This window comes from Lampetra fluviatilis, chromosome 5 (assembly GCF_964198595.1).
Source record: "Lampetra fluviatilis chromosome 5, kcLamFluv1.1, whole genome shotgun sequence".
Lineage (NCBI taxonomy): Eukaryota > Metazoa > Chordata > Hyperoartia > Petromyzontiformes > Petromyzontidae > Lampetra > Lampetra fluviatilis.
The window spans coordinates 22,661,463-22,685,107 of NC_136279.1; the positions used below are offsets into that span (position 1 = coordinate 22,661,463).

At 49.3% G+C, this 23,645-nt stretch overlaps 1 protein-coding gene across 1 annotated transcript in view; it reads left to right on the top strand.

The window, feature by feature from the left end:
- Positions 1-23,645, top strand: part of MEGF8 (multiple EGF like domains 8) — a 63,966-nt gene that overhangs the window by 32,951 nt on the left and 7,370 nt on the right. Inside the window, exons 24-38 of the mRNA XM_078857194.1 lie at positions 1,126-1,381; positions 4,239-4,383; positions 4,908-5,146; positions 5,844-5,954; positions 6,445-6,560; positions 7,336-7,567; positions 9,087-9,258; positions 10,267-10,430; positions 11,166-11,310; positions 12,052-12,292; positions 12,783-12,906; positions 14,573-14,783; positions 15,425-15,639; positions 19,096-19,357; positions 21,491-21,656. Of these exons, the coding sequence (XP_078713320.1) occupies positions 1,126-1,381; positions 4,239-4,383; positions 4,908-5,146; positions 5,844-5,954; positions 6,445-6,560; positions 7,336-7,567; positions 9,087-9,258; positions 10,267-10,430; positions 11,166-11,310; positions 12,052-12,292; positions 12,783-12,906; positions 14,573-14,783; positions 15,425-15,639; positions 19,096-19,357; positions 21,491-21,656 (2,799 nt within the window). The remainder of the gene's footprint in view (positions 1-1,125; positions 1,382-4,238; positions 4,384-4,907; positions 5,147-5,843; positions 5,955-6,444; positions 6,561-7,335; positions 7,568-9,086; positions 9,259-10,266; positions 10,431-11,165; positions 11,311-12,051; positions 12,293-12,782; positions 12,907-14,572; positions 14,784-15,424; positions 15,640-19,095; positions 19,358-21,490; positions 21,657-23,645) is intronic.

The window sequence follows — 23,645 nt, forward strand, 5'->3', positions numbered from 1 at the left end:
GGGGGAGGGGGATGGCCCTGCAATTGGGTGAGACTGGCAATGGGATCATGCCCAAGAGGATGACCTCGCTTGGAAAAGGGAGGAAATGAGATGAGCTCGCACTGTCACGGGGTGGTGTGTACTGTGCGACCACTTGGGAAAGGCCTTCATGCAGCAGTGGATAGAACATGGCAAACGATGGGTGAAATTTGACCAAGGTGGCGTTGCATTATACCGATAAGGGGTATAGCACCACAGCACTCTCTTGTGGCCACACGCATTCTAAATCCATGCATTGTGCATGTGTTTTTTGCGTCTTGTACCGCTCTACAATCCTGTCAATCTGGGTTACATTCTCGGCCATACGCATCAATTTCAGCTGGTGTCTGTGCCTGGCTGTGGTTTGCTTAGCCTAAAGTAATTTCTTGGAGTGCTGCTGCGTTGACTTCGATCCTGCACTGGGCCTAATCGGTTCTTGCTAATAGCACGTGCTCTAGCAGTCGAATGTATGTATGTTGAGCTTCTTTCACATCATACATAACCAACCGTGCTAATCAGAGGTACAGAGATACCAGGGGCGTATTTGTAATTATCTTGGTGGATCCAATTTGTCCCACACGTCAGTACCACAAGTGTCATTTGGCGCCCTTGGTAGATGTGAAGCTCACACCAAACAAAGAATGTGATTGGAGAATTTATTGTTGGCCATGAGTAGCAACCAGGTTTGCGATGATTGATTGCTCAATATCGATTCTTACTCTCATAGTCTATGAGAGCAAATATCAACCAATTTACTATGGATGTAGATTATATGCAAATCATATGTTTGCGTTACATATATTCTTTTTTACTAACCGGTGGCAAAGCCACGTTGCGTGAAATTCACAGCATAAAAATACATGGCATGTTGGTTTTTCGCAACGGCTTGCAAAATCCAATCGTGGTATTCCTGGTTGTAGTTGACTCAACTCCTGAAATTGGCCGCGGTAGCGCGTGGCCTAAGCCCGAGAATAAATTCTCAACACGCAGCCCAACCAAAATAAAACCACGCTTGGGACAAAGATATTTTTTCGATTGCTCTGCAACCAACGCGCCACCGTCATGCGCGCCGTGCCGCCCTGCCGCCGCGTGGTTTCCCCCGCGCAGGGCCAGTGGGAGGTGCTACCTGGTGTGCGACGGTCGCTCCTTCCTCTACAATGTGGGCGGCTCGTCGGCACTGGGCTCCGCGTGGGGCGCCGGCGTGGCGCCCGGCGGCCGCGTCTACTGCGTGTGGGTACTGCACGCAGCGTCGACAGCGGCGGTGAGCTCGCCCTCGCTGCACCCCGCCAGTCGCTCCATCCAGCCCCGACTGCCGCCGCCCATCGTCTTCCGCCCGGAGCCAAACATGAGCCTGCAGTGTGGGGTGAGGTGACCCATGGCAACTCCAGTCCTCGCGGCCCTCCGCACCACCCGCCCAGTCCCCCACCCAGCTCCTTTCTGCCTCCCCCCACCCCATCGCGTCCTACCTGCGTCCTCTTCAAGGAGTCCCGTGTTACAGCCCCACCCAGAACGCTAACGCAATGTCCGAGCGCTGTAGGCAGTAGGTTAACCGTTTCACGTGTGATTAGTGCAGGGGTTGGCAACCTCCGGCTCTGGAGTCGTGTGCCACTCTTTAAGGACTGCTCCGTGACGTTATTTATTATTATTTAGTAAGTTTTTTTTTACCGAATTCGAAATAAATGGCTCTCGTTATTTTGTTTGCTGACCGCTGGATGAGTGTTCTGCAAACCCCTCTCATGACCAAGAGCAGTGGAAAATATTTCAACCGATCCTGGGCCTCCCCTAGGTCACCTCAGCCTTAAACGAGTACCCAGTACACTATGTAAAACATCGCCACTCGGGAAGACAGACGGCCCAATGTGGTGCTGGCCTCCCACCCCCTCGTGTGCCTGCCAAGCCTTCAAAGGTGCTCATCGTTAACAACCCTCACAGTCTGTTAAAGGCTACAAGTGGGATATTTGTATAATGATTCACCTCGCTTATGAATTGTCACGATTCTATTACTTGATTATTTAGCTGCCTCTAGTGGCTGCAGGGATCACAGGACCCCCATGGCACACGTGATTTGATGTGCGTACTGTGAGCTTAGAACAATAGTTATACTGGTAGGAACGAAGTGGACCAGCCTACAATAGATTATATCGTCCGTCCGTTTGTCCGTTTGTCCGTCCGTCCGTCCATCCGTGTAGCAACATCGCCCCCTACTGCAAACACTTGGCATGACCCTACAAAAACCTTTAGACTCTGTGAGGCTTTCCTGGCTAAACAAGTGTAACATTCCCTTATAATTCCCTCAGATAGCTTTTAATTAAAACATTTAAATTAATGAGGCTTTCCTGGCTAAACACGTGTAACATTCCCTTATAATTCCCTGAGATAGCTTTTAATTAAAACTTTGAAATTAAATAAAAAAAACTCACAGCGCCCGAAAGCCTACAGCTAGGCCTAAAGCCTAGAACTAGGCCTCAAAGTCTCCCTTCGTATCGTACCCCCGCGTGTGTGCAAGGGAGTTAATGTTTAACGATGTTACATTCCTTGATGCTTTTAAATAGAAACATTTAAATTTAAAGCTTTTACATAAATAATAAAAACATTTAAATTAAAAATTATCTCACGGCGGCCTAAAGCCTACAGCTAGGCCTCAAGCCTCGAACAACGCCTCAAACTCTCCCTTCGTATCGTTCCCCCGCGTGTGTGCAAGGGAGTTAATGTTTAACAATGTTACATTCCCTGATGCTTTTAAATAGAAACATTTACATTTAAAGCTTTTACATTAAAAACAACTCCCTACCCCCTCCTCGTCGGCGGCTTTCCAGCCTAGAGCCAGGCCTGGGAATCTCTCCCCCGCTAGGGGTGTATTGGGCGGGGCTACAGCGGCAGGGGGCGGGGCTGGGCGGGGCAACGGCGGCAGGGGGCGTGGGCACGAGGTGGAGGGCGGGGCTACGCGGGGTTGGGGCGGGGTTACGGCGGTAAGGGGTGGGGCAACGAGCTGGGGCCGGGCACACCGAGATGGGGCGGGGCCACGGGTGGCCGGGGCGGGGTTACGCTGGTGGAGGGCGGGGCCACGGGGCATCTACTTATTGGCGGCCATTTTTTGCCATTTCATTTTATTATAGCCATTCAATTGTTCGTTCCTACCAGCCCACCCCGCAGGGTCCTGTTTGGTCGATGAATCGATGCATTGTTACAGCCCTGGTGATCAGTAAATGGGGTGGGTCTGGATTTACTGAAGCAATCAATCAATCCAACTTTATTTCTTCAAATATGCCTTTTCTTAAACAATGGTTCCTGTACATAAATTATAAATAGACCATGCAATAAAAAATATAATTAAGTTAATCTAAAACCATACATTTCGTGACGTTACTTTAGTTTCGCATTTAAATGCCATGCTGAACTGGTAACATTTCAAGTACATTTTGTTTGTTACTTTGGACGGTCAGCTGAAGACGGTGCCGTGAGAGAACCATCTGTGAGAAGGAAAGCACTGATTTAAAAACGGGGCAGACAGATCTCGCAAAGCATTTTCAGGCTCATTAATTTCAGAGGATTACGCGATTATATAATTAATTATCGGAGTGATAGACTTGACCGTTTCTCTGCATAAACAAATGAAATGTTTTGTATTCAATCAGCTGCTTAGATGTCCAGGCCAACGTAATGCAGGAGCATTCGTTTAAGGAAACAAATTCTCAAATTTATTTCGACTTTATAATTCTCATTGGAAGTCAGGCTTGTTAAACAAATACTTCTTGGTTGCAAGATGTCATCGGCAAAGACTCTCCCTTGAAACAATGGGGCTCTCAAGCGTAAAAAACCTCTTTTAAAACGTATGTATTGTCATTGAGGATCATGGGTACATAAATAAAATAAAATGTTCACTTCAGTGTGTCCTCACAACAACAACAACAATCCATCAGCCTCTTGGGCAATGTTTAATGTTTGTTGGATTTTGTTACCAGGGCTTAATTTCAGCCGGGAATGTATGGGTCAGTGACCCTGAAAACGTCCTCGGCCAGAACATCACATCCATTGTGGCTAATAGCCACGTGTCAACTCCAGTCTATCAGCGACCTCGAAAATATTCGTTGAGAAATTAACCCCTGGCTGTTCGTGGCTTTGTGGATTTTCACCGGTTCCGACTGTAACATTTGTCAACATTTGTCATTGCCCTGGCCCCCCTCCGCCCTGCCATTCCCCCTCCCGCCTTGTCTCTGCAGAGGGACTATGTCTACGTTTATGACGGCGTCCCCAATTTCCTGAGCAGTGGCGCGACGCAGCAGGCCGTGTGGGCCGACCCCAGCCTGATCGCCGCCTTCTGTGGAGGGGGAAGTGGGCAGGCGCTCTCCGTGGAGGCGCTTTCAGGTTGGATGGCGCGACAGATGCACGGGGGCTCACAATTAAACGCCTGACCCCGCAGACAATTCTCACAATGGAAGTTTTATCTTTAAGTGAATTCATCATTGTCGTGTTTCTCGTTTGGTGTACGACTGCGAGCGGTTTATGGATTTTCAAATTTATACGTTGACATTCCCTGGTGGTGTCAAATGCGATGATTGAGAAAACATGCGTAGTGTGTATTGGTCAGTATTGTCTATTCACAGTGACTTAGTGACTTGATGTAAGAAGTAAAATAAGAAACAAAAATACACCTGTGAGGCACGTTATTGGCCCTCCTCTTCATGATTAAATTTATTCCCACATTCGTATGGATTAATCTAATCCAGAAGACCCATAGACTCAGAATGAGACCTACGATTGACTACCTCTCCATATAAAATTAAACACGCCCGCTCTTTCTGCACGGCTTACAGCATCGTGTTTAGACATCACCGATATTAATCCACAATCGCTCGCCGCATCGTTAACGTGTCCCTTCGTGGGAGCAGGCATCCTGACGGTGTACGTGCAGGGAAACTTCTCGGGCCCATCCGGCGGCACGATGGGCTTCAACGCCACGTTCACCGTGGCTGCGTGCGACGGCGAGGGGGGCGGCCGGTGTGCGGCAGGGAGGGTGTGCCAGGAGGGACGCTGCGTGTGCCCGGCCGGGTACGAGGGCCCCGACTGCAGCGCCCAGAGCTGCCCCGGCTCGTGCGGCCAGGAGCTCGGCCACGGCTGGTGCAACCCGGTAAGGCGTGCGGGCGAGCTATTTTTCGCGCGAGTGGGCGAGCTATTTTTTGCGCGAGTGGGCGAGCAGCACGATTGGCTCATCACGTGAGACGGGAGCGGAGCGCCAGGTGGAGAGACCCCCCCCCACATGCTTTTCCCGTGTACGCAGGGAACACATTTGGGGGTCTCTCCACCCAGAGCATCACGTGAAGGAGCGTTGAGCCATTGTGAGCAAAGCGCGGGGGCGGACTATTTTCGTCATCTTAGGACTTTCAGTGTCAACAATAGCGACGCGTATATAGGCATACCAAAGGCGTTTCTATTCGCGCCTACGAACGTTCGATTTCAAACAGTAATTTCCGTATTCTGTTACTTGCGTGTGATTTTCAAGGCTGGGTGACTGAAGCTTGGTGCAGCTGGTTTAGCAGGGGGACCGCCGTTACATTTGTTACAAAGCTAACAATGTTTTTTTATCTGCACGTCCTATTTTACAATAGCTACGTTCTCCCTTAATGAGTTCTCACATTCTTATTAAAATGTTAATTTGTATGCAGAATTGACTTTGCTATAAATTTTATGATTACTACTATGACAATGATGATGATAATGCTGTAGCTGAAGAGGCTCTCTTCACGCACTGTGAAGCAGGCAATTAATTATTGAGAGGCACTCCTGTTCCATTAACCCATGCCTCTGTGTCCACTGCCATCTTGCAGGTCAGCAGGACATGTGTTTGCAGCGCCACCTATTCTGGACCAGACTGCAACTCTACCAAGGACCCCGACTGGGGACTGTGGGAGCTACTCATGGACTCGTTCATTGAAGGGGTCAGACAGGGTTCAAACTACTTTAGCGTGCACAGTTCCTTGCCCCCGGGAGGTTTAAACTTCATAAATTGTACACGCAGACCTTACCGCTCATTGCACATGGATGTATCAAGACACAGGAAGCGCCTATGTAGGCACGCAAATATATCCTGGCCAGCTTTGCTTTTCTTATTAAAGAAATTACAAAACATACCAAAAGACTCTTTTAATGAATTCACATTTCAACTGAGTAGTCCGTATTTATGCGCTGGGTGACATAGATTAGCGAACTGACATGGAATTACGACGTAGGCCTGACATTAATTTGTGACACATTTGATTCTTAAAGTATGTATATATATAATCCTTCTGGTGTCTGCTGCTTTGGAAATGAGAGCGCAGTAGCGTATTAACGGCTAGCGATAACATTTTTAATTAAATAAAAAATATGCTCTTTTTAAATAAACGTGGCCTGTTTCCTGACCGCTTTTACCTCTGGTTGCCATCGCAGATAAACGGACACGTGGTTAAACGCTTTGGCCACTCGCTCGTGGCCGGGCCCAGCGAGACGTTGTGGCTGTTTGGAGGCTACTCCCCGTCGCTCGGGATAATCGGAGACCTGTACAGGTGAGACGGTTCAAACCGTTGTCATATTTTACCTTTCACTTCACGTTCATTTTTCGTCGGCTTTACATGAGTACGTAGGCTGCTTGTCCCTCGCCTTAGTTGTGCGATCGATGCCTTGAGATGCATTCACTGTGGATTCAAAGTTAGGGTCAAGGTGTCTCGCCGTGGCCCCGGTTGTTGATGCCACCACTCCCCGCCAGCGCTTTGCACCCCCTGCCAAATCCCACAGCTGCTGCACGGTAGACACGTGACCTCTAAGACGTGCCGTGACAGTCTCCCAACATATTGCTCTTTCGTTTTGTCGAAAGTCACACTAGAAAAAGAGATCGGTGATTAACACGATGCTGATTTTTCCTGCGGACATCTGTGATGGGACATGTCATTTGCTTTAATGTGAAATGTGTATTCCCTTTTGCTTCACTTACCGTACATTGCCAGCATAGTAAGCTGTGATCTACCAGGTGAAGGCCTTCCCAAGCCGTCGCCATCTCTCTCTATTTCGCGATCTAACAATCCATCTCACTCCTGCACAACAGCTGATTTAATCTCTCCTAAGCTCTGAGGTGCATGCCCTCTGGTGTGTGTTTCCTCCGGACAGTTAGAAGGGAAAAATATCCTTCCTAAGAAACTTTCAGGGCGATTGTTTGCAAATAAGTGGCCAGCCGTGTTGAAAAATGCCTGAGAGAGAATTCGTATTCAACGGTGTCCGACGATGGTTGACAAATCGACACGGTTACACTTTATGTGCTACATTTGCCGTGGTACGCGCGATCAGGTACAACGCTTCGGAGCTCGCGGCTGGATCGTGGGAGGAAGTGCAGCCATCGTTGACGGTGGCACCGGCCGGCGGCAGCGCCGCCTCGAGTCCCAGCGGCCGGTACTTCCACGCGGCCGCTTGGTTTGGCGCCAGAGGCCTCATGATCGTGGTCGGTGGGATCACTTCAGCTGGCGTCGCCAACGACACCTGGGCATTCAACGCGTCCGCTCTCACCTGGCAAAGAATTGAGGTGGAGGACAGTCTTTGTTTTTGATTTTTTTATCATCATCTTTCGACGGTTTCATACCGAGTGTACTGCCAGCGAAGTATCCATTTGGATATCTCCAAGAGCCAGCGCGACCCTTTCGTGTTGAGAAAACAGCCCACGGAAGTGGATATCGCAGTATTAATTTGGCTGGTCGAGCTGCAACGTTCAGCAATTCTCTGGCCAGAGAGAATGATAGGAATGTTGTGGTGTCCGTAGGAGAAGTAAAATATGTTATCTTAAAAACAAAGCTGCCTCGGCTGCACTCGAAGTTTATTTCAAACCGGTTTTCATGCTCAACGCGTAATAAATAGGACCAGACCGAAATTTAAATCCTTCGGTGGCCTTTCCAGTGATTGGCATAGATGCCCTCAGCAAACAATTCTTTTTCATGATTATTGTATTCCAAACCCCACGTTTTAATATACCCCTGCTGCAGTGGTTCTGTAAAGGATCGATCGCAGCGAGCGTGGAAGTGCAAGGTGGCTCCTGGGCTCCAGCCGCCGTCATTGGCAACGGTGTTGCAATGGCTCATTTAAATTACCCACGGCGGCCACGAAATAACCATTGATAAGCGTCATAGAAATGACACAAACGAAATTGGATATTTAACGCGGTGATTGAGAGAGAGAAAGAGAGTGCGTTTCTTCGGCGGAACAGTAACTGAAGCACTTTGCCCATGTTCCGGAGGAAATCACTGCTTGAGGTATCTGTCTCTCTCAGGGGGGGGAGGCCGGGGGAGCGGCTGTAGGCACAGCCGCTGCGTCTCCAGCCGAGGGACTCTCCCGCTCACTCGCGAGCGACAGTGTTCAAAGGCTCCGTCTCACCGAGCGCACATGGCGCACTCCCCCGCCGCCGCTAGCCATCGTTGCGTTTGTAGTGACTCATGCACACGGCTTGCTTTTTTTTTTAAGCAAAACTAACAACAAAAATTCCTTCTCACACGCGTAAATAAATAAATCTTCCGAGTTTGTGTTCCCTCAGGGATTAAAAGTTTTTTTAACGAAGTCTAAAATTTGAGGAATAAAAAAAAGCTTCAAAGCCATGTAATGGGAGCGAGGAGATTGTACCCCCACAGCTAAGCACTGTATTTTATTGGCAAGCGTTGACAACTCCGAGCCCTTACCTCACTTACGGTGGTGCACTGTCAGCCCAGCTAAACCCTCCTTGCGCTAAGAGGTAACACAATGAATTAGTTAGACCTCTACTCAGGGCAGCTCCCAATGAGATCTCTGCAGCTCAATGTTGCGCCGTAGTTAATGGCGGTTATTGAGTTTTGTGCTTCATAATGCTGTGCATTGCGTGCGTGTGTCCATGCATCCATGCCCTTGTGCTTGTGTCCGTGTATGGATGCGTGTATCTGCGTGTGTGTGTCTGCGCGTGCATGTCCCTGTGCTTGTGTCTGTGCATGCGTGCATCTATTTGTGTGTGTGTCCATGCGTGGCGTGTCCTTGTGCATGCGTGCGCGTGCGTTCCTGTGTGTGTGACACGTGTGCACCACCAGTCGGGGACGCTGCCCCCGGTGGCTGGCCACACGCTGTCGGAACGAGAGGGCGACTCTCTGCTGCTGGTCGGGGGATACTCGCAGGAGAACGGCTTCAACAGCCGCGTGTACGAGTACAGCGCGGCACGGGCGGCGTGGCTGCCCCTTGCCACGGGGGGCTCCCCCCCAACCGGTATTTTCCAAACAAGCTCACGCAGCGACTGCGAGCGGCCTTGTGCCCCAGGCGCGACATAAATCCACGCCTTGGGCCGCAGCCAACCCTGCCCTTATGCTCATTCGTGATAATAGTGCGGTGTTAAGGTTTACCCACTTCACAGCAAATGTATATTATCGGTGTAGCTCATTTACATTGCTGGTCTTTGAGCCGCTGTTGGACATTCCACGTTGAGCCCAAGAGCTCAGTGTTGCGGCCTCTGACCCTTGAGCCACCCAGGCACCTCCTGGCAGGCAGGCGCCGTTTGGTTTTGCGTCGCGATTCAGCCCAAGGTGTTCTCTCTGTGGCCGGCCCTGACTGTGGGCCTCACATAGTGCTGGTGACAGCATCGCCCCTTGCATTCTCGTAATGACATTCCATGTTGTTATAGCTCGACCAGTAGTAATCCAGTGGAATAGTGAGTGTAATTCTAGATTTGAAGCTTTCGTGACTGCAAGGATTCATATTCTTAGGTTTTTTCGGTAAAGTCACGTAGGTAAAAAATTAAAATTAATAAAAAAGGCTCAGTCTTTTGTTATGCAGTCTATTCTTAGTCTTAAGCCTCACCTTACCATATTAATAAAAAGTGTGCCGTACTTGGCCCTTCCCCTCTTCAACCATTATATATACGAGTGGTAGCTCTTGTAATCTCTCATTTACTTGATACAGCTGTCGTGGCTGTGACGGTTCCACCTGAAGACGGAAGCTTGTGTTGCCTCCGAAACGTCGTGATTTTTATTTTATTTTACTTTTATTAATTTTAATTTTTTACCTACGTGACTTTACCGAAAAAACCAAAGTGAGTGTAATCATTGGTAATAGTAGTAGTAGTCGTTTTCTTTATTAAGTCATTTGCATTCTCAATTGCCCAATAAGTACTTGAATGACACGTGCAAATACTAGTGAACGAAATGCCAAATCAAGCAACGCATTTGCGTAGCGTCACCACTGAATCGTTGCCGCCCCCCCCCCCTTTCCTGCCGCCAGGACTATATGGGCACACCAGCGTGTACCACAACGCCACCCAGGCCCTGTTTGTGTTCGGCGGTTACCGCTACGCCCTCAACTCCGTGGGCGTCTCCGACGAGCTGCACGCCTTCCACTACCCCTCCTCCAACTGGAGCCTCGTCAGCCCAGCGAGGAACGCCAAGGTGGGGGCCCGCCGCCACCTCGACACCAAACAGCTGTCCCCGCGGTCGCACACGCGGCGACGTCTTTACCTTTCTTACAATTTTTACACCAGATGCGCTCTCGGCTTTGCGCCACGAGGCGAGGCAAACGTCGATTCCGAAAGCTCACAGAGAGGTGCAACCGCGTTGTGTTTAGAAAAACGGTCGGCGGAAAGCGAAATTTGCCTCACTACTTTAGGAGATCCCTTTTCAAGTGATCCCCGGTACGCACAGAGTGGCGCTCTGCCCGGTGTTGGAGATTGGCCTCCGGGAAAGCCAGACGACCTCTGACAACTGTGATCCACTCAAGGGGGCCGCTGCACTTTCTCACGCATTGCCCAACTACATAGCGCACGGCATTCAAACTGAAACTTGATATTAGTAATGTTTTCATGAGAGCTGCAATTTTGGCCAAATAAAGTGAAAAATCTCATTTGTAATACGAACTCCACTTTAATGCAGGAAATGTATGGCTGGACAGAGGCCGTCGGCTAACGGCGCTTAATGCCATTGTGGTCGACTGCCCATTTTGAGCCCAGAATCTCAGTGTTGCCAGCTCGGTCGCTCCGACCCGGGAAGCCATGCGGGCACCCCCCCCGGCAGGTGCCAATTTATTTTGCCGTTGTGATTCGAGCCGCGACTGTGCCGAGTTGCGCTCCGTTCGCTCATCCCGATGGCGTTTTTCGAAAGCGGCGATCATCTCTGTGTCCTCCGCAGCCTGCTCCGCGGTATTTCCATGCTGCCGCCCTCCTGGGTGATGCCATGGTGGTGTTGGGGGGACGCACTGATGCCCAGAACTTCTCTCGCGCCCTGCTTCTCTATCGCATCGACTGCAATACGTGGATCAACGCAGAGGACATCGGTGATGACACGCACAGCCAGAGCGGCCCCTGAGTTTGTCCGCTGTAGACGGTGTGGTCGTCAAAGCTGCTCATGTCACTGGGCCATTTATTAGTGTAGACATCGCTGTTGATTCATGAACTTCTTTCACACCGTACGTAGCAATCCTCCCTAATTGGAGGTGCGGTATTAGAATTGCACTCTGATTATATTATAATCGCACTGCTCATTAGAACCGCTCTGTGCTCGTATTAGAATCGCTCTGTGCTCGTATTAGAATCGCACACAGATGTGTAGTGCGCTGCAGATTATGATAGGCCTGGATTAAGACGTGTCATGTGTTTTATTTAATATCAGTGGTTGTTTTAATCTTAGTTAAACGTCTAAGTGATGATGGAATGAATATCAAAAGAAATGGTGTTAGCTGGAATGAAATGCACATATCTGTTTGAAGTGAATTCCCATATGCATCCTTTGCTATCAATAAAATATGATGGCTTTTTATCTTTGATGCAGGTTACTCCCAGTTGAAATCCAGTAGGCATCATCAATTTTTATGCGTTGCTTTTTCCTTGGTTGAAAATAGAGAATTGTAAATAAACTGAAGATGGTGAAAAATAATTACATTTCAAATTATATTTTTTTATACAATTTCTTTTTTCACATTGATCTCTGAGAAAAGTAGAAATTGTAGAGATGTGTGCCTAATTCTTTACTCGCCAGGCAAGTTAAATGTATTTTTTTTCCATATTCTTACGTAAAGATGGGAGGATGGCAGGTGAGCCGATGGAGAGGATGACAGCCTCGGCGGCCGTGGAGGTCGGGGGTCGCGTGCTCGTGGTCGGGGGCGTGGACGGCGTGGCCCGGGGTCAGATGGGAGCCCTCTCTCTACCGCGCGACCCCTGCGTGCTGCTCGCCGCCCCGGGCGCCTGCGGCGCGGCCGGCTGTGCGTGGTGCCTCGACGGGCGCAACGCCTCCTGCCGCTCACGAGAGGAAGCCGAGAGGTGACCGCGGGGTGTGACGAGCGATGTCGGAACCAGTCCTGCCCCCCCCCATGCCCCCCCCCGCCCACCCCCAGCCACCCACAGCCTCAGTAGTGCTTGGACGGGTGACCACCACGCGTGAAGTAGGTGTTATAGGCTGCTACGGGGCGAAGTTGTGGACAGCAGAGGGCAGTTAAGCAACGTCCACTGCACCTTTATGATCCCATATCTACGCTTCTCACCTTCACTAACCCACACTGGCTGGCGTGGTGAAGTATGCCCTAACAACCCTCACAGCTGGCACGGAGTGGGGAGGTCTTCAGCAATGGTTTGACAAACGCCCGTGAATCATTATTGTTTTTAACGATCACGGGAAGTCGTAAACGCAGGCCGCTGGAAGAAAATCTGCCGGCAGTCTCCAATCCGTTGCCTCTGTCTAGCGGTTCATGAATGCGCGCCCGCTGAACGCTAACGAGCGTGCATGCATCCTCCCCCCCTCCCCCCCCCGCAGGCGCGGCTGCGCTACGGCGAACGTGACGTGTCACGTGGCAGCAGCGTCCGACTCGGAGTGCCGCCTGCGGACGTCGTGCCCCGAGTGCCAGTCGCGCCACCCGGCCGAGCTCGGCCTCCAACCTGTGAGCCAACGAGCAACCCCCCCCCCCCCCACAAACACGGCGGGGACACGCCGTGCTCGTTCCCATTTGCGAGGGTCCCATCTCGTTAGTGCTTTCCAGCTGAGGTCGTGAGCGTTCGCGCGTCAGTCACTGTGGGGGGGGACTATTACGAGAGTAAACGTGATCCAATGTGAGGGTAAACTTGTGTCGCTAATCGCCACTTGTCTGTTTGAAAGTTGGGTCAAATTGATCAAGGGGTCGCCCAAAGCTTGGGAGACACAAAGCAAGAGCAAAACACACAATTATCCGTTTTTAGCCGAAGAAAAAGAACTGACATGAGGGTATGGGGCAGCAGGAGTGGGGGGGTGCCGGGTCAAGAGACACATGAGAGAGAGAGAGCATTACGATCAACACCGCGACACAGCTAGGGACCAAGCAATTGGGGTCCAGCACCAACAACAACAACGATGGCAACAAGGCCCTGGGGAAAGCCAAGGCAGCCAGGGCAGTAACAACGAATCCCAAGGCGTACAGCATACTGTAGTGGGATAAAATAAATGTGGCTTTGATGACGACCATCGTAACTGGGAGGCCATTCATTGCCACTTGAGAGCATTGCCATCATCACGGCAAACTTCCTGTGGGTAAGACGTTCCCACGAGCTGCGGCCTTCCCTTGCAGGGTGCACACGGCAAGTGCCCAGCGAGAATCTCTCGCGCAATTCTCCCGGCAATCCCTGCGGAGGAGCAGTGCACCATCTGTTGTTGTTCAGGGAGGCCGATGTGGGTATTTGTTTAATGCTCCGTTTAATGTCCTGTCAGTTGGGAAAGACAGGCACCACCATGACTCCTCGATAAGCAAATGCGCCGCGCAAGTGTTTCTCATTATGGCAAGCAATGTTTACTCTTTGAGTTTAACATTCAGTTACTCGTTTTTTTTCTATACGTTTTAACAGGCAGATTATTTTATAGATTAACAACTCCTGAGGCAATCCGATCTTTGAGGAGCCATGATCCGAAATGGATTAAACAATGCACTGCATAAATTACCTACCTTTACGTTTATATACGCACCGACATGTGTATACAGTATTGCAATACTCTTTGGTTCTTTCGGTAAAGTCACGTAGTTAGAAATAAAATAAAATAAAACAAATGTGATTTGTTTTATTGAAATAAAACAATTGTGATTTGTTTTATTTTATTTGTAACTAAGTGACTTTACTGAAAGATCCAAAGAATATGGATTTGGATTCCTGCAGTCACGAAAGCTTCAAATCAAGTATTGCAATACACCTCTGATTCGCACGGAATGCACATCCGATTAGCACGGTTGGCTACGTACGGCGTAAAAAAGTTCAACGTACATACGGCAATACAACACGTGTCTCATGGCTACCAGATCTCAACAGTGCCTCAGCCCATCACCCTACCATGGTCGATAAAATGAATACCTCTTTGCATGGCGAATTCAAGAGTGTGATTGCACTGTGGAGGCAATAGGAATGCAGATTTCCCATCTTTTGGCTCAAGAGCTCTGCAAACAGGAAATGAGCACCGCCCTCAATGCTTGCCGGTTTGAGCAGAAAATCACTTTCGAAGAGCTACGGTCCAAGCCCCCCGTGCGAGTGCGTGCGAGCGTGCGTGCGAGCGAGCGAGTAAGTGCGTTTTGCCTCGCGAACACGCAGGTGTGCAAGTGGTGTGCGGCGTGCCCAGCGACCGCGGCGTGCGTGTGGCACGAGAGCGACTGCGCCGACGCCACCGCCTGCAGCGAGAGGCAGCAGCGGGGCGACTCGATCCAGGCGGGCGCGTGCCCCGAGGCCACGTGCGAGGCCTCCGACTGCGCCAAGTGCCTGGCCGCCGGCAGCTGCATGTGGTCGCGGCACTTCCAGAGGACGGGTAAGAGAGGCTCGGGTAAGCTAGGCCTGGGCCAGCACCCCTCTGTGGTTGCTGGGAAGGGCTGTGAGGATTGGCGGGCTGCGTCGTTGTGGCCGGTATTTTGGGTCTTTATCGGCGCAGGACCACCACAGAGAGCCCCCCCCCCCCCGCCTGGTCTAAGTGCAATACCAAACGGTGCCACGAGGGGTCCCCGGGCAGCTCCCGGGGGGTCACCGCACTCGGACAACACCGCTAAGGTTCTGCGTCCGAATTCGAGCAGTCGCCCCAACCCCTCCCCGTTAAACCGGGTAAAAAAAATGTGGCGAGTTTATAGTTATATTTCTGTAACCACTGGCTGCGCAAAATATAATTTTGTTGGAACTTTTAATTCGGCATGCTTCCTGCCCTGGGAATTACCAACATTTTACTTTGCTAGGCGAGCGACGAACGTCTTTATAGCAGGGCGTGTGAGGAGACGGAGTGATCTTAGTGGATAAAATGAAATTCAAAGCATCTCGAAGGTAGTTCTACAATACTACCATCTAGAGGATGTTCCCTTCACACGGGGTGGCGCTCCACATGCCGGCAAGACTTCCGGAATGAACGATTTCCACCCCCCCACTCCTGCCCCCTCCCCCCTTCCCACGACTTGTCTCTTGTAGCAGGGGAATCGTGGCGCATTAACGTGCAGCCGGCATACAACTGGCGGTGCCTGAGCGAGTCGCTGCGGAGCGCGTCGCCCCTGCGCGTCGAGTCCTCCCCGCCGCTCGCCTGCCCCGTGCCGTGCCACAGCCTGACCACGTGCGAGGACTGCGCGAAGGCCAAGGGCGCCGGTGGCGGGTGGCAGGAGTGTGTGTGGAGCGGGGCCCTGCGGCAGGTACAGTGGGTGTGGACTAGCGGCGTGGGAGGACAGGGTGGGGCACGGTGGTAGCAATCCTGCCTCACGGCAAATGGTTCCCGGGTTCGATTCTCGACTGGGGGCGCCTTTCTTTCCGTGTGGAATTTGTACGTCGTCTCTCTCTCTCACCCTGTTCTGCGTGGGGTTTCCCTGTGGGTTTTCCGGTTTCCTCTCACGGCCAACAAGAAAATAACAATGTGCATTGTGACTGGCAATGGGCAAAATATCCCAATGCTGAAACATTACCTGCAAATCACTTCCACGACGGTTGAGTGGCGCATAGCGAGATAGGCGGCTCGGACAGACATCCAACGCGGACGTGTAGGACCGTAGAAATCACTGCAATTACACGCGGCATTGCCCCCCCCACCCCCCGGCTGCAAACAATTGACAGGATACTCCTGAAAAAAGTTCCTTGAGACTCGGTGCAGCTTTCCTGGGTTAACGAGCTCAGCATCCGACAAGAGCGCGTATACCCATAGGTCGTTGGTGTGTGCTCTATCGCCTATTCTAATAACCCAGTTCACAGTTACCCCACCTACTATCTCATCGGAGCACCGAAAGCCAAGCAGGCTTGAGCCTGGATAATGCTTGGGCCGGTGACCACTATCATGAGCTATCACGTGATTACCTTCGTCGTGATGGACAGCAGAGGGCAGTTCATAAAAATATTTTTGTTGTGATGTACTTCTATGCCCCCTACACCTGTTGTCCTTGCCTTCACCTATTCACACTGACCAGTGTGGTGAAGTATGGTAAAATAGCCCGTATGACCCTCACAGCATAGGTAAAGCCATCATCCAGCAGTGGATTGACAATGACATCAGCGCCGTACCCACTCACATGTCTTGTTTACAATGTGATGGCTCAGAAATCATAATTTGTATTATAGGTCACTGGGGGGGATTATACGATTATTTAATTTCAACAATTGGGAATTGGGCCTGCTCTTCATTAGCTCTGGGGGGGAAAAAATACATTCTTAATTCAGCTGGTGGGGCGTGGTGGAGCAGTGGCGAGCAATATCTGAACCATCCCTGGGGGCTCTCACCTCTTCACTGTCCCTCACAGACCGGCATGGTCAAGTATGGTCAAACAACCCCCAGTGACTGACACAGCATTGTAAATGTTGTGGATTAGCTCTCCAACACACCGGCGTGCTTTTCTAGTAACGATTTGGCACATTCTGTTTACGTGACAAACCTTACTAATTGGCTGTGTCGGGTGGTGGGGGGTTTAACGACACATTTATATTTATGCGATCTAACCCAAAAAAACCTATATGATGGATGATATTGGTCGTGAAAGCCTACGTATTAAACTGACAGCATGGGGAGTCCTGCACCCAGCATTCTATTGGCAAAGGGGGTTGTGAAATTCAGTCTCTTACGACATTGGTATGCAATTGTAAGCACACAAGAGACGTCATTTGCAGTGATTGGCTGGCACTGGAGGGTAATAAGTTGGTGTAAAAAGTGTTGGAACTCTCCTGGATACTGAACTTTTTCCAAGACTTAGAAGGCAACATAAAAATGAATTTTTAAGTGGCATATTTGAAAATAAGTTTCCGGTTCTTTGGCCATATACGACACGCCACCTTCTGCCAGTGTTTACCCAAAGCAATCCATTTTAGCTCAGGAAAAGTGCATGTGGCTCTCGCAGTCATTCAGAAATGTAGTCTTGTGAATTATCAATTGTGGGAAATTATTAAAATGTTTGTGGTTGATGCTGTTAAGCAATGGGTTAAATGTTCACTGACACCATATGATGTTCTGGTGACTTCCTGACACCCAGTATGTGCACATAAAAAGTGTGTGCTCATCAACTACGTATCCTGTCACTACTTCAGTTGTCGTACATTAACTTAAAAACAATAATAATCACAATAATATTTCACGTATTATACAATTACACATTTTGAACCGCCGCTCATTTGACTTATATGTGTGTCTCGGTGGCAGGAGGCCGATTTCCTTCGGTGAATGCTTGTGCAGGCGTTTTCATTCGTTGTCTTGTGCGGTACATTAATAAGTCTCGCGTTCGACCCGACATTCAGGCGGCGACGGCAGTAAATGGTGACCTTGTTGGGGGCTGATGCTGCAAGTTAGCGGTCGGGCCACCTCACGTGAAACATAAGCCCGACCGGTGGCTCGTTTTCTCAGACGTTGGCGATTTTTAATTTGCAGTCCTCCCTGTCGTTCGGTTGAGCGAAGCACAAATTCTCACTTTAAAATGAAACTCTCCCCGTGGGAGGCGGCCGGCTGGCTCGGAGAGGTTGGAGCGCTGAGCCGGCGACGCCAAGAACCTGAGTTAAAATCCAGGCAATCGGTCCGTTAATTTAGCTGGGGTTCTCAAGTAGGGCGAGTTAATCGTCTGAGGCCATTTAGAATACACGCGAAATAAATAAAAAAATTGGCGTTTTACTTAATTTGTATAACTGCCAACAGGTCTGGGAATTAAAAATAAAATGTGGGTCTGTCACATGACGAAGCGATGCTGTCATTGCAGAGCAGCTCTTGTTGTGTATGGATCTAAATTGTCAAAGGATGTGAGGAAGAATGCCTGCACCTCTGCACATGCTGTCGTCTGCACTGCTTTGCAAGATTTCCAAATGGATGAATCGCTTCTTAACGCAACCGACAACCACAATTGGAATACCACTGGGGGGAGGGAAATGTCCATATTAAAACATATATTTATTGGCGATGCTGCTGGTGCTGTGTCGGCAGTAATTGACAAGCACAGCTAACAATAAAACCCGACACTTTCATCGGTAACACTGCCCTAAAAGGAAAAAAAACACAATGTGACTTTTCAAGCGGTGGCCTTTCTTCATAACTTTTCTGTGCTGTGAAGAAGGACCCCATTGCCTGTAACGTCACCTCTTGTGTGTTTACTTTCGGGGGGGTAGTGTTATGGATGAACGTGAGTGTTTTTTTTATACATGGTGTGTCTTTTAAAAGTGGGTATCCTGTTTTTTTATTGTTTTTATTACCATTCAACGCGAGCCCTATTACAAAGCGCCGATCACAGAACGGAGGGGAAAAAACATTCCGCAAACAACAGGTCTTGGGTATACCTACAAAAGAGACGCCCTTTTATAACTGAATGGTGGCGTGCATTGCGCAACCATTTTGTATCACGGTGATGCACCAGCGGCCAGCATGATTGTCACTCACGAACGTGCCGACTTTCGTCAATTTTGCTCGTGGCACCGCTGCCAACGCAGCGGCATCGCCAAGTAAATTAGTCTCGTCTCCCGTTAAAGGCGGCGCGCCGAACTCGCGCATCTCGGCCAACTTGGCGCTTCGGCGTGCGTTGCTCTGCCGTCGCTCGTTCGCGATCTGCGCGATCTTCGCCCGAGAGCCATTTATTTTTGCCCTTAAATCTTGCCGCTCCCACCCCTTTGCCCCCTTCCCGCACCATATCTGGCAGTGCGTGAGCCCGAGCTTCCTGCCGATGCGCTGCGCGGGCGGTGCCTGCGGCCAGCTGGTGTCGGGCTCCGCCGACGGCTGCCCCGCGCCGTGTCTGGCGGAGCGGCAGTGCTCATCGTGCCTGCGCCAGCTGGCGTGCGGTTGGTGCGCCGTCAATGGCCTCAATGGCCTGGGCGGCTGCATGCCGGGCAGCCTGGTGGGGCCCAGCCCTGGGCGCTGCTCCGTTGAGTTCATCCCGCTCTACGTGCTCGCCCAGATCCCCGGTGAGAGGCACCGTGTTTGTGTCCAGCAGACGTGGGTGCGTAAGCATTGATACCCTATCAACGACGTCCAGGTGCGCTTCCATGGCCGTCTGGAACTCTCTTACGATATTAGGAAGTCACTGGAGCTGTGCATTTTAAATCGAGATTAATAACCCTATTTCTTTAGAATTGCTTTTTGTGGTTAGCGTGTTGTCCTTCCCCCGCACCTCCAATTAGCACGGTTGGCTACTTACGGTGTAAAGGAGTTCAACATACATACATCTCGATCAGTCGTCGTACCCTACAAATGGCTTGGTGCGTCCAGTGCAGCAAGCGCTGTCCCTCCAGGTTTGGTCTGTGGAGAGCCGCAATGAAGGAAGACCCAGCAGAATAGTCGATGATTGTCAACCCAAGGGAGAGAAGAGACAGAGATTCGTACCGTGATGAACACACCGTGTTTTACGATAGGGCAAATCCACCGTTAAGTCGGTTATTGATTACAAACAATTAGTATACGTCATTGCATTGTGAAATATAAAATAACAAACGTGTAGATATAGTAACGGGAAACATTAAAACCATTAATGCTTTGTCGAGATTGCATTCTTTTACTTGGTCTACTGTAACTTACGTGACAGGTTGAGGAATTACTTGAAACTGAATATGGCTTGAGCAGGGAGACCTCTTCGCGTTTGCAATGTTACATTTTACAAACGCCCTGCTGCACATATTACAACGAATCATACATTACAAGCTGGCACCCGCATGAATTATCCATAATGTTATGACCAGATAATGTATTAACAGCATTAGCTGTGGGTTGCACTAGCACAAATAAATAAAACCTCACCTTGTTTGTCTTTAGCACCAACTTATAACGTCAAGAATATATTAAAATTAAATAGAGCAGACAGTACACCTCTAAATCGAACCGATGCATTTTGTAAATGCCAAACATAACGGATTATAGAGAACTAGTGATTTTTATTGGTTCCCATATGTTGTGTGTGCAATTGAAAATCAAATATCAAAAAATATACATATAAAATAACATAAGCCAATATTTCAGGCAATAGCTCTGAAAAAGGGCAGTGACTTTACCGAAAGAACCAAAGAGTAATTCCTGCATTCACGAAAGCTCCAAATTAAGTTTTAGGGCAGTGAAGAATGGATCTAAATGCCAACACATTATTACCGGTAATTTAATTCCACGCTCTAAGGCTGTGCTAAATGGCAAATTTTGCCCATCACTTAAGCAGCTCACAACAGACATTGTCGTTCGGTCATTTGGTGGCTTTTATACGCTGGATGTCGCGAGATCGCTTTTTAAATCCTTTATATTAAGTTCGCTTGCTTGCTTGCTTGCGTGCTTGCTTGCTTGCTTACGACCGTGCAAATCTTTCGGTCGTTTTTTAACCCACTTCCCGTGATCCAATCGAGCTGACATTTTCCACACAGACTCGTTGTGCGAGACAATTAATGTTCGTGAAAAAAAATTCCCAAAATGTTACACTTTTTAGGCAAAATTTTTTTATTTTACATATATTCAAATAGAACTCATTCATGGCTTTGGCTGAACGTCACAGTGTAAGAGCCCAGAGCGTAACCCCTCCACAGGCCGTGGCGGAGTAGCGCAGTTGGTAGCGCCCTCGCTTCCCATGCCAAAGGTCGCGGGATCGATCCCCGCGTCCTCCACAGGCGAATATATTTTTAAATCCTTTATATTAAGTTCGCTTGCTTGCTTTGGACCGTGCAAATCTTTCGCTCGTTTTTTAACCCACTTCCCGTGATCCAATCGAGCTGACATTTTCCACACAGACTCGTTGTGTGTGACAATTAATTTTCGTAAAAAAAAATTCCTAAATTTTACACTGTTTAGGGAAAACAAATTAAATATTTAATTACCAATTGCTTAATGGTGGCAGACAATCATCTGACCCATAGGTGGCAGCCATCTCAAGCCAGAGGACGAGAGGACTCTAGCCGCCACGCATATAAAGGATTTATAGTGAAAAACTTTGTTTTTACGGGTTTACTTGTTATCCATTTTTTTCTTACAACCCTGGAAAACAGCTACATGGGCCTTGAGCGCCCTCACCCCCCCTAACTTTGCGCTCGTTCCTTCTCTTTCTCTCGGCTTGACTTGGCGAGAAGTGAGCAACTCCACAAGCACGCAGCCCTTTGGGAGCTGGGCCTACGAGGCGTGCCCCGCTGAGAACGAGTGCCTCAACGGCCACAACAGCTGCAACGCGAGCGAGGATTGCGTCGACCTGCCGCATGGATTCGAGTGCAATTGCAAGCAGGGCTACGTGCGCGATAGGTGCCCGCCGCGTCCTCACTGCACGCACGAGCACGCACGAGCACGCCCACCACACGCGTTCGCACCCTCGGCTGTGGTCAAACAGACCGGCTGGGCTCCGGTGTCCCCTAACCCTGTTCAAACAGGGACGGAAACGCTAACTCGGCCACGTGCGGGAAGGATCCCCCCAAACCCCGCCACGTGCGGTGTTGGTTCGGTGGGTGGGTGAGTGGGTGGGTGCATGTTGGGGCGAGTTGAAGTAGGTGGGGAGGTGCTTGTTGAGGCGAGCTGAAGTGGATACGTTTTTTGTTCGTGCGTAAACACAAACAAAGACACACCGGGACTTCCCCCGCTTCGCCCCTTAACGGAACGGTAGCGGGAAAACTGCGTTCAGCGAGCAACGGTTTCTGCCAGCGGGGTGCACGAGGGGGTGATGTCGGCAGCGCCACGCCCGGCCACTATCGTCTCCCCACTGCTCGTGAACAGGTGCACATGTGCCAATTCGGAATTAACCATAACTAAAATATGACACCGAATGAAAACATTTTTTTTGGTTCAGCAAAATGGTTGCCTAAAAAAACCTTTACGCACCGTGTCTGAAGATTTTCTTCAGGTCATTATTTTTGTTTATACGCTTTGTTAAATCAAACATTGTTATATCATTGCTATTTATTAACCGCGAGTCATTACATACACTGTTACCTTCTTTAAAAAAAATTACCCTTTATCTTCACAAAATATCAACATCTTTCATCTGTGCACTCACTCGTTGAACATTAACCATTTTTTTTTATTGACTTCGATACATAACGACACGGTAATGCGCAAAAAACACTCCTTTTACTTTAATTCTAGAATTGAAGCTTTCGTGACTGCAAGGATTCATATTCTTAGGTTTTTTTGGTAAAGTCACGTAGGTAAAACATTAAAATTAATAAAAATAAAATAAAAATCACGACGTTTCGGAGGCAACACAAGCCTCTGTCTTCAGGTGGAACCGTCACAGCCACGACAGCTGTATCAAGTAAATGAGAGATTGCAGGAGCTACCACTCCGTTTATATAATGGTTGGAGAGGGGGGAAGAGCCAAGTACAGCACTCTTTTTATTCATTTGGTAAGGTGAGGCTTAAGAGGGTGAGCCTTTGTTATGGAGAGGTACGGTTTGTGACTCAACCTGTGACAAGGAGAAAACAACTGAACATGGTAAACCTGTAATAGTTGTCTGTCAAATAAGATTGGCCAAATAAGTGTAGTTAAATCTTTTTTGCATGGTTGATCACATCTTTCCAATGATTACTCAGTTTGTAACCATCATCACGGTTGAAATTATGTCTGTGTTTGTATATTTGTATGGCTTCGTGTACAAACCTTTGATGGTAGCCAGGAGGTTTGCAGAGAACCTTGGTCTCGGAAAAGACAATTTCATGAGAGCCCACCGAGTTGTAGCAATGATCGGCAACGGCCGAAGAATCAGTTCTGCCGTGTTTCAGATCTAACTTGTGCTCGCGGACACGATCAGAAACATGACGTTTCGTTTCTCCAATGTAGCAATCACCACAAATGCAACTCAATTTGTAGACTCCAGGATACTGTAAGTCAGGAACGACATCCTTCACAGATGGAATCAGATCACGGATTTTATGCACTGTACTGAATCGGACTTGGATCTTATGTTTGTTTAGAATTTTTGGAGATCTTTTTGGTCACGCCTGCTATGTATGGTAACGTGATAGTTTTGGTCGGAGTTTCATGTGGCTGTTTCTGTGTGGTGGGAGAAACAGCTTGGCGGATAGTGCGGTCAGAGTATCCGTTCATCCTGAGGGCCCGATGTACATGTCTTAATTCACCGGCCAGGTGGTGTTGGTCAGAAATGCCATGGGCTCTGTGGTATAGCGTTTTGATGAGATAATTCTTTTGAGATGGGTGGTGGTGGGAATCCGGTTTCAAGTAGGAATCTGTGTGGGTGGCTTTCCTGTAGACAGAATGTCCCAAGGATCCGTCAGGCCTCC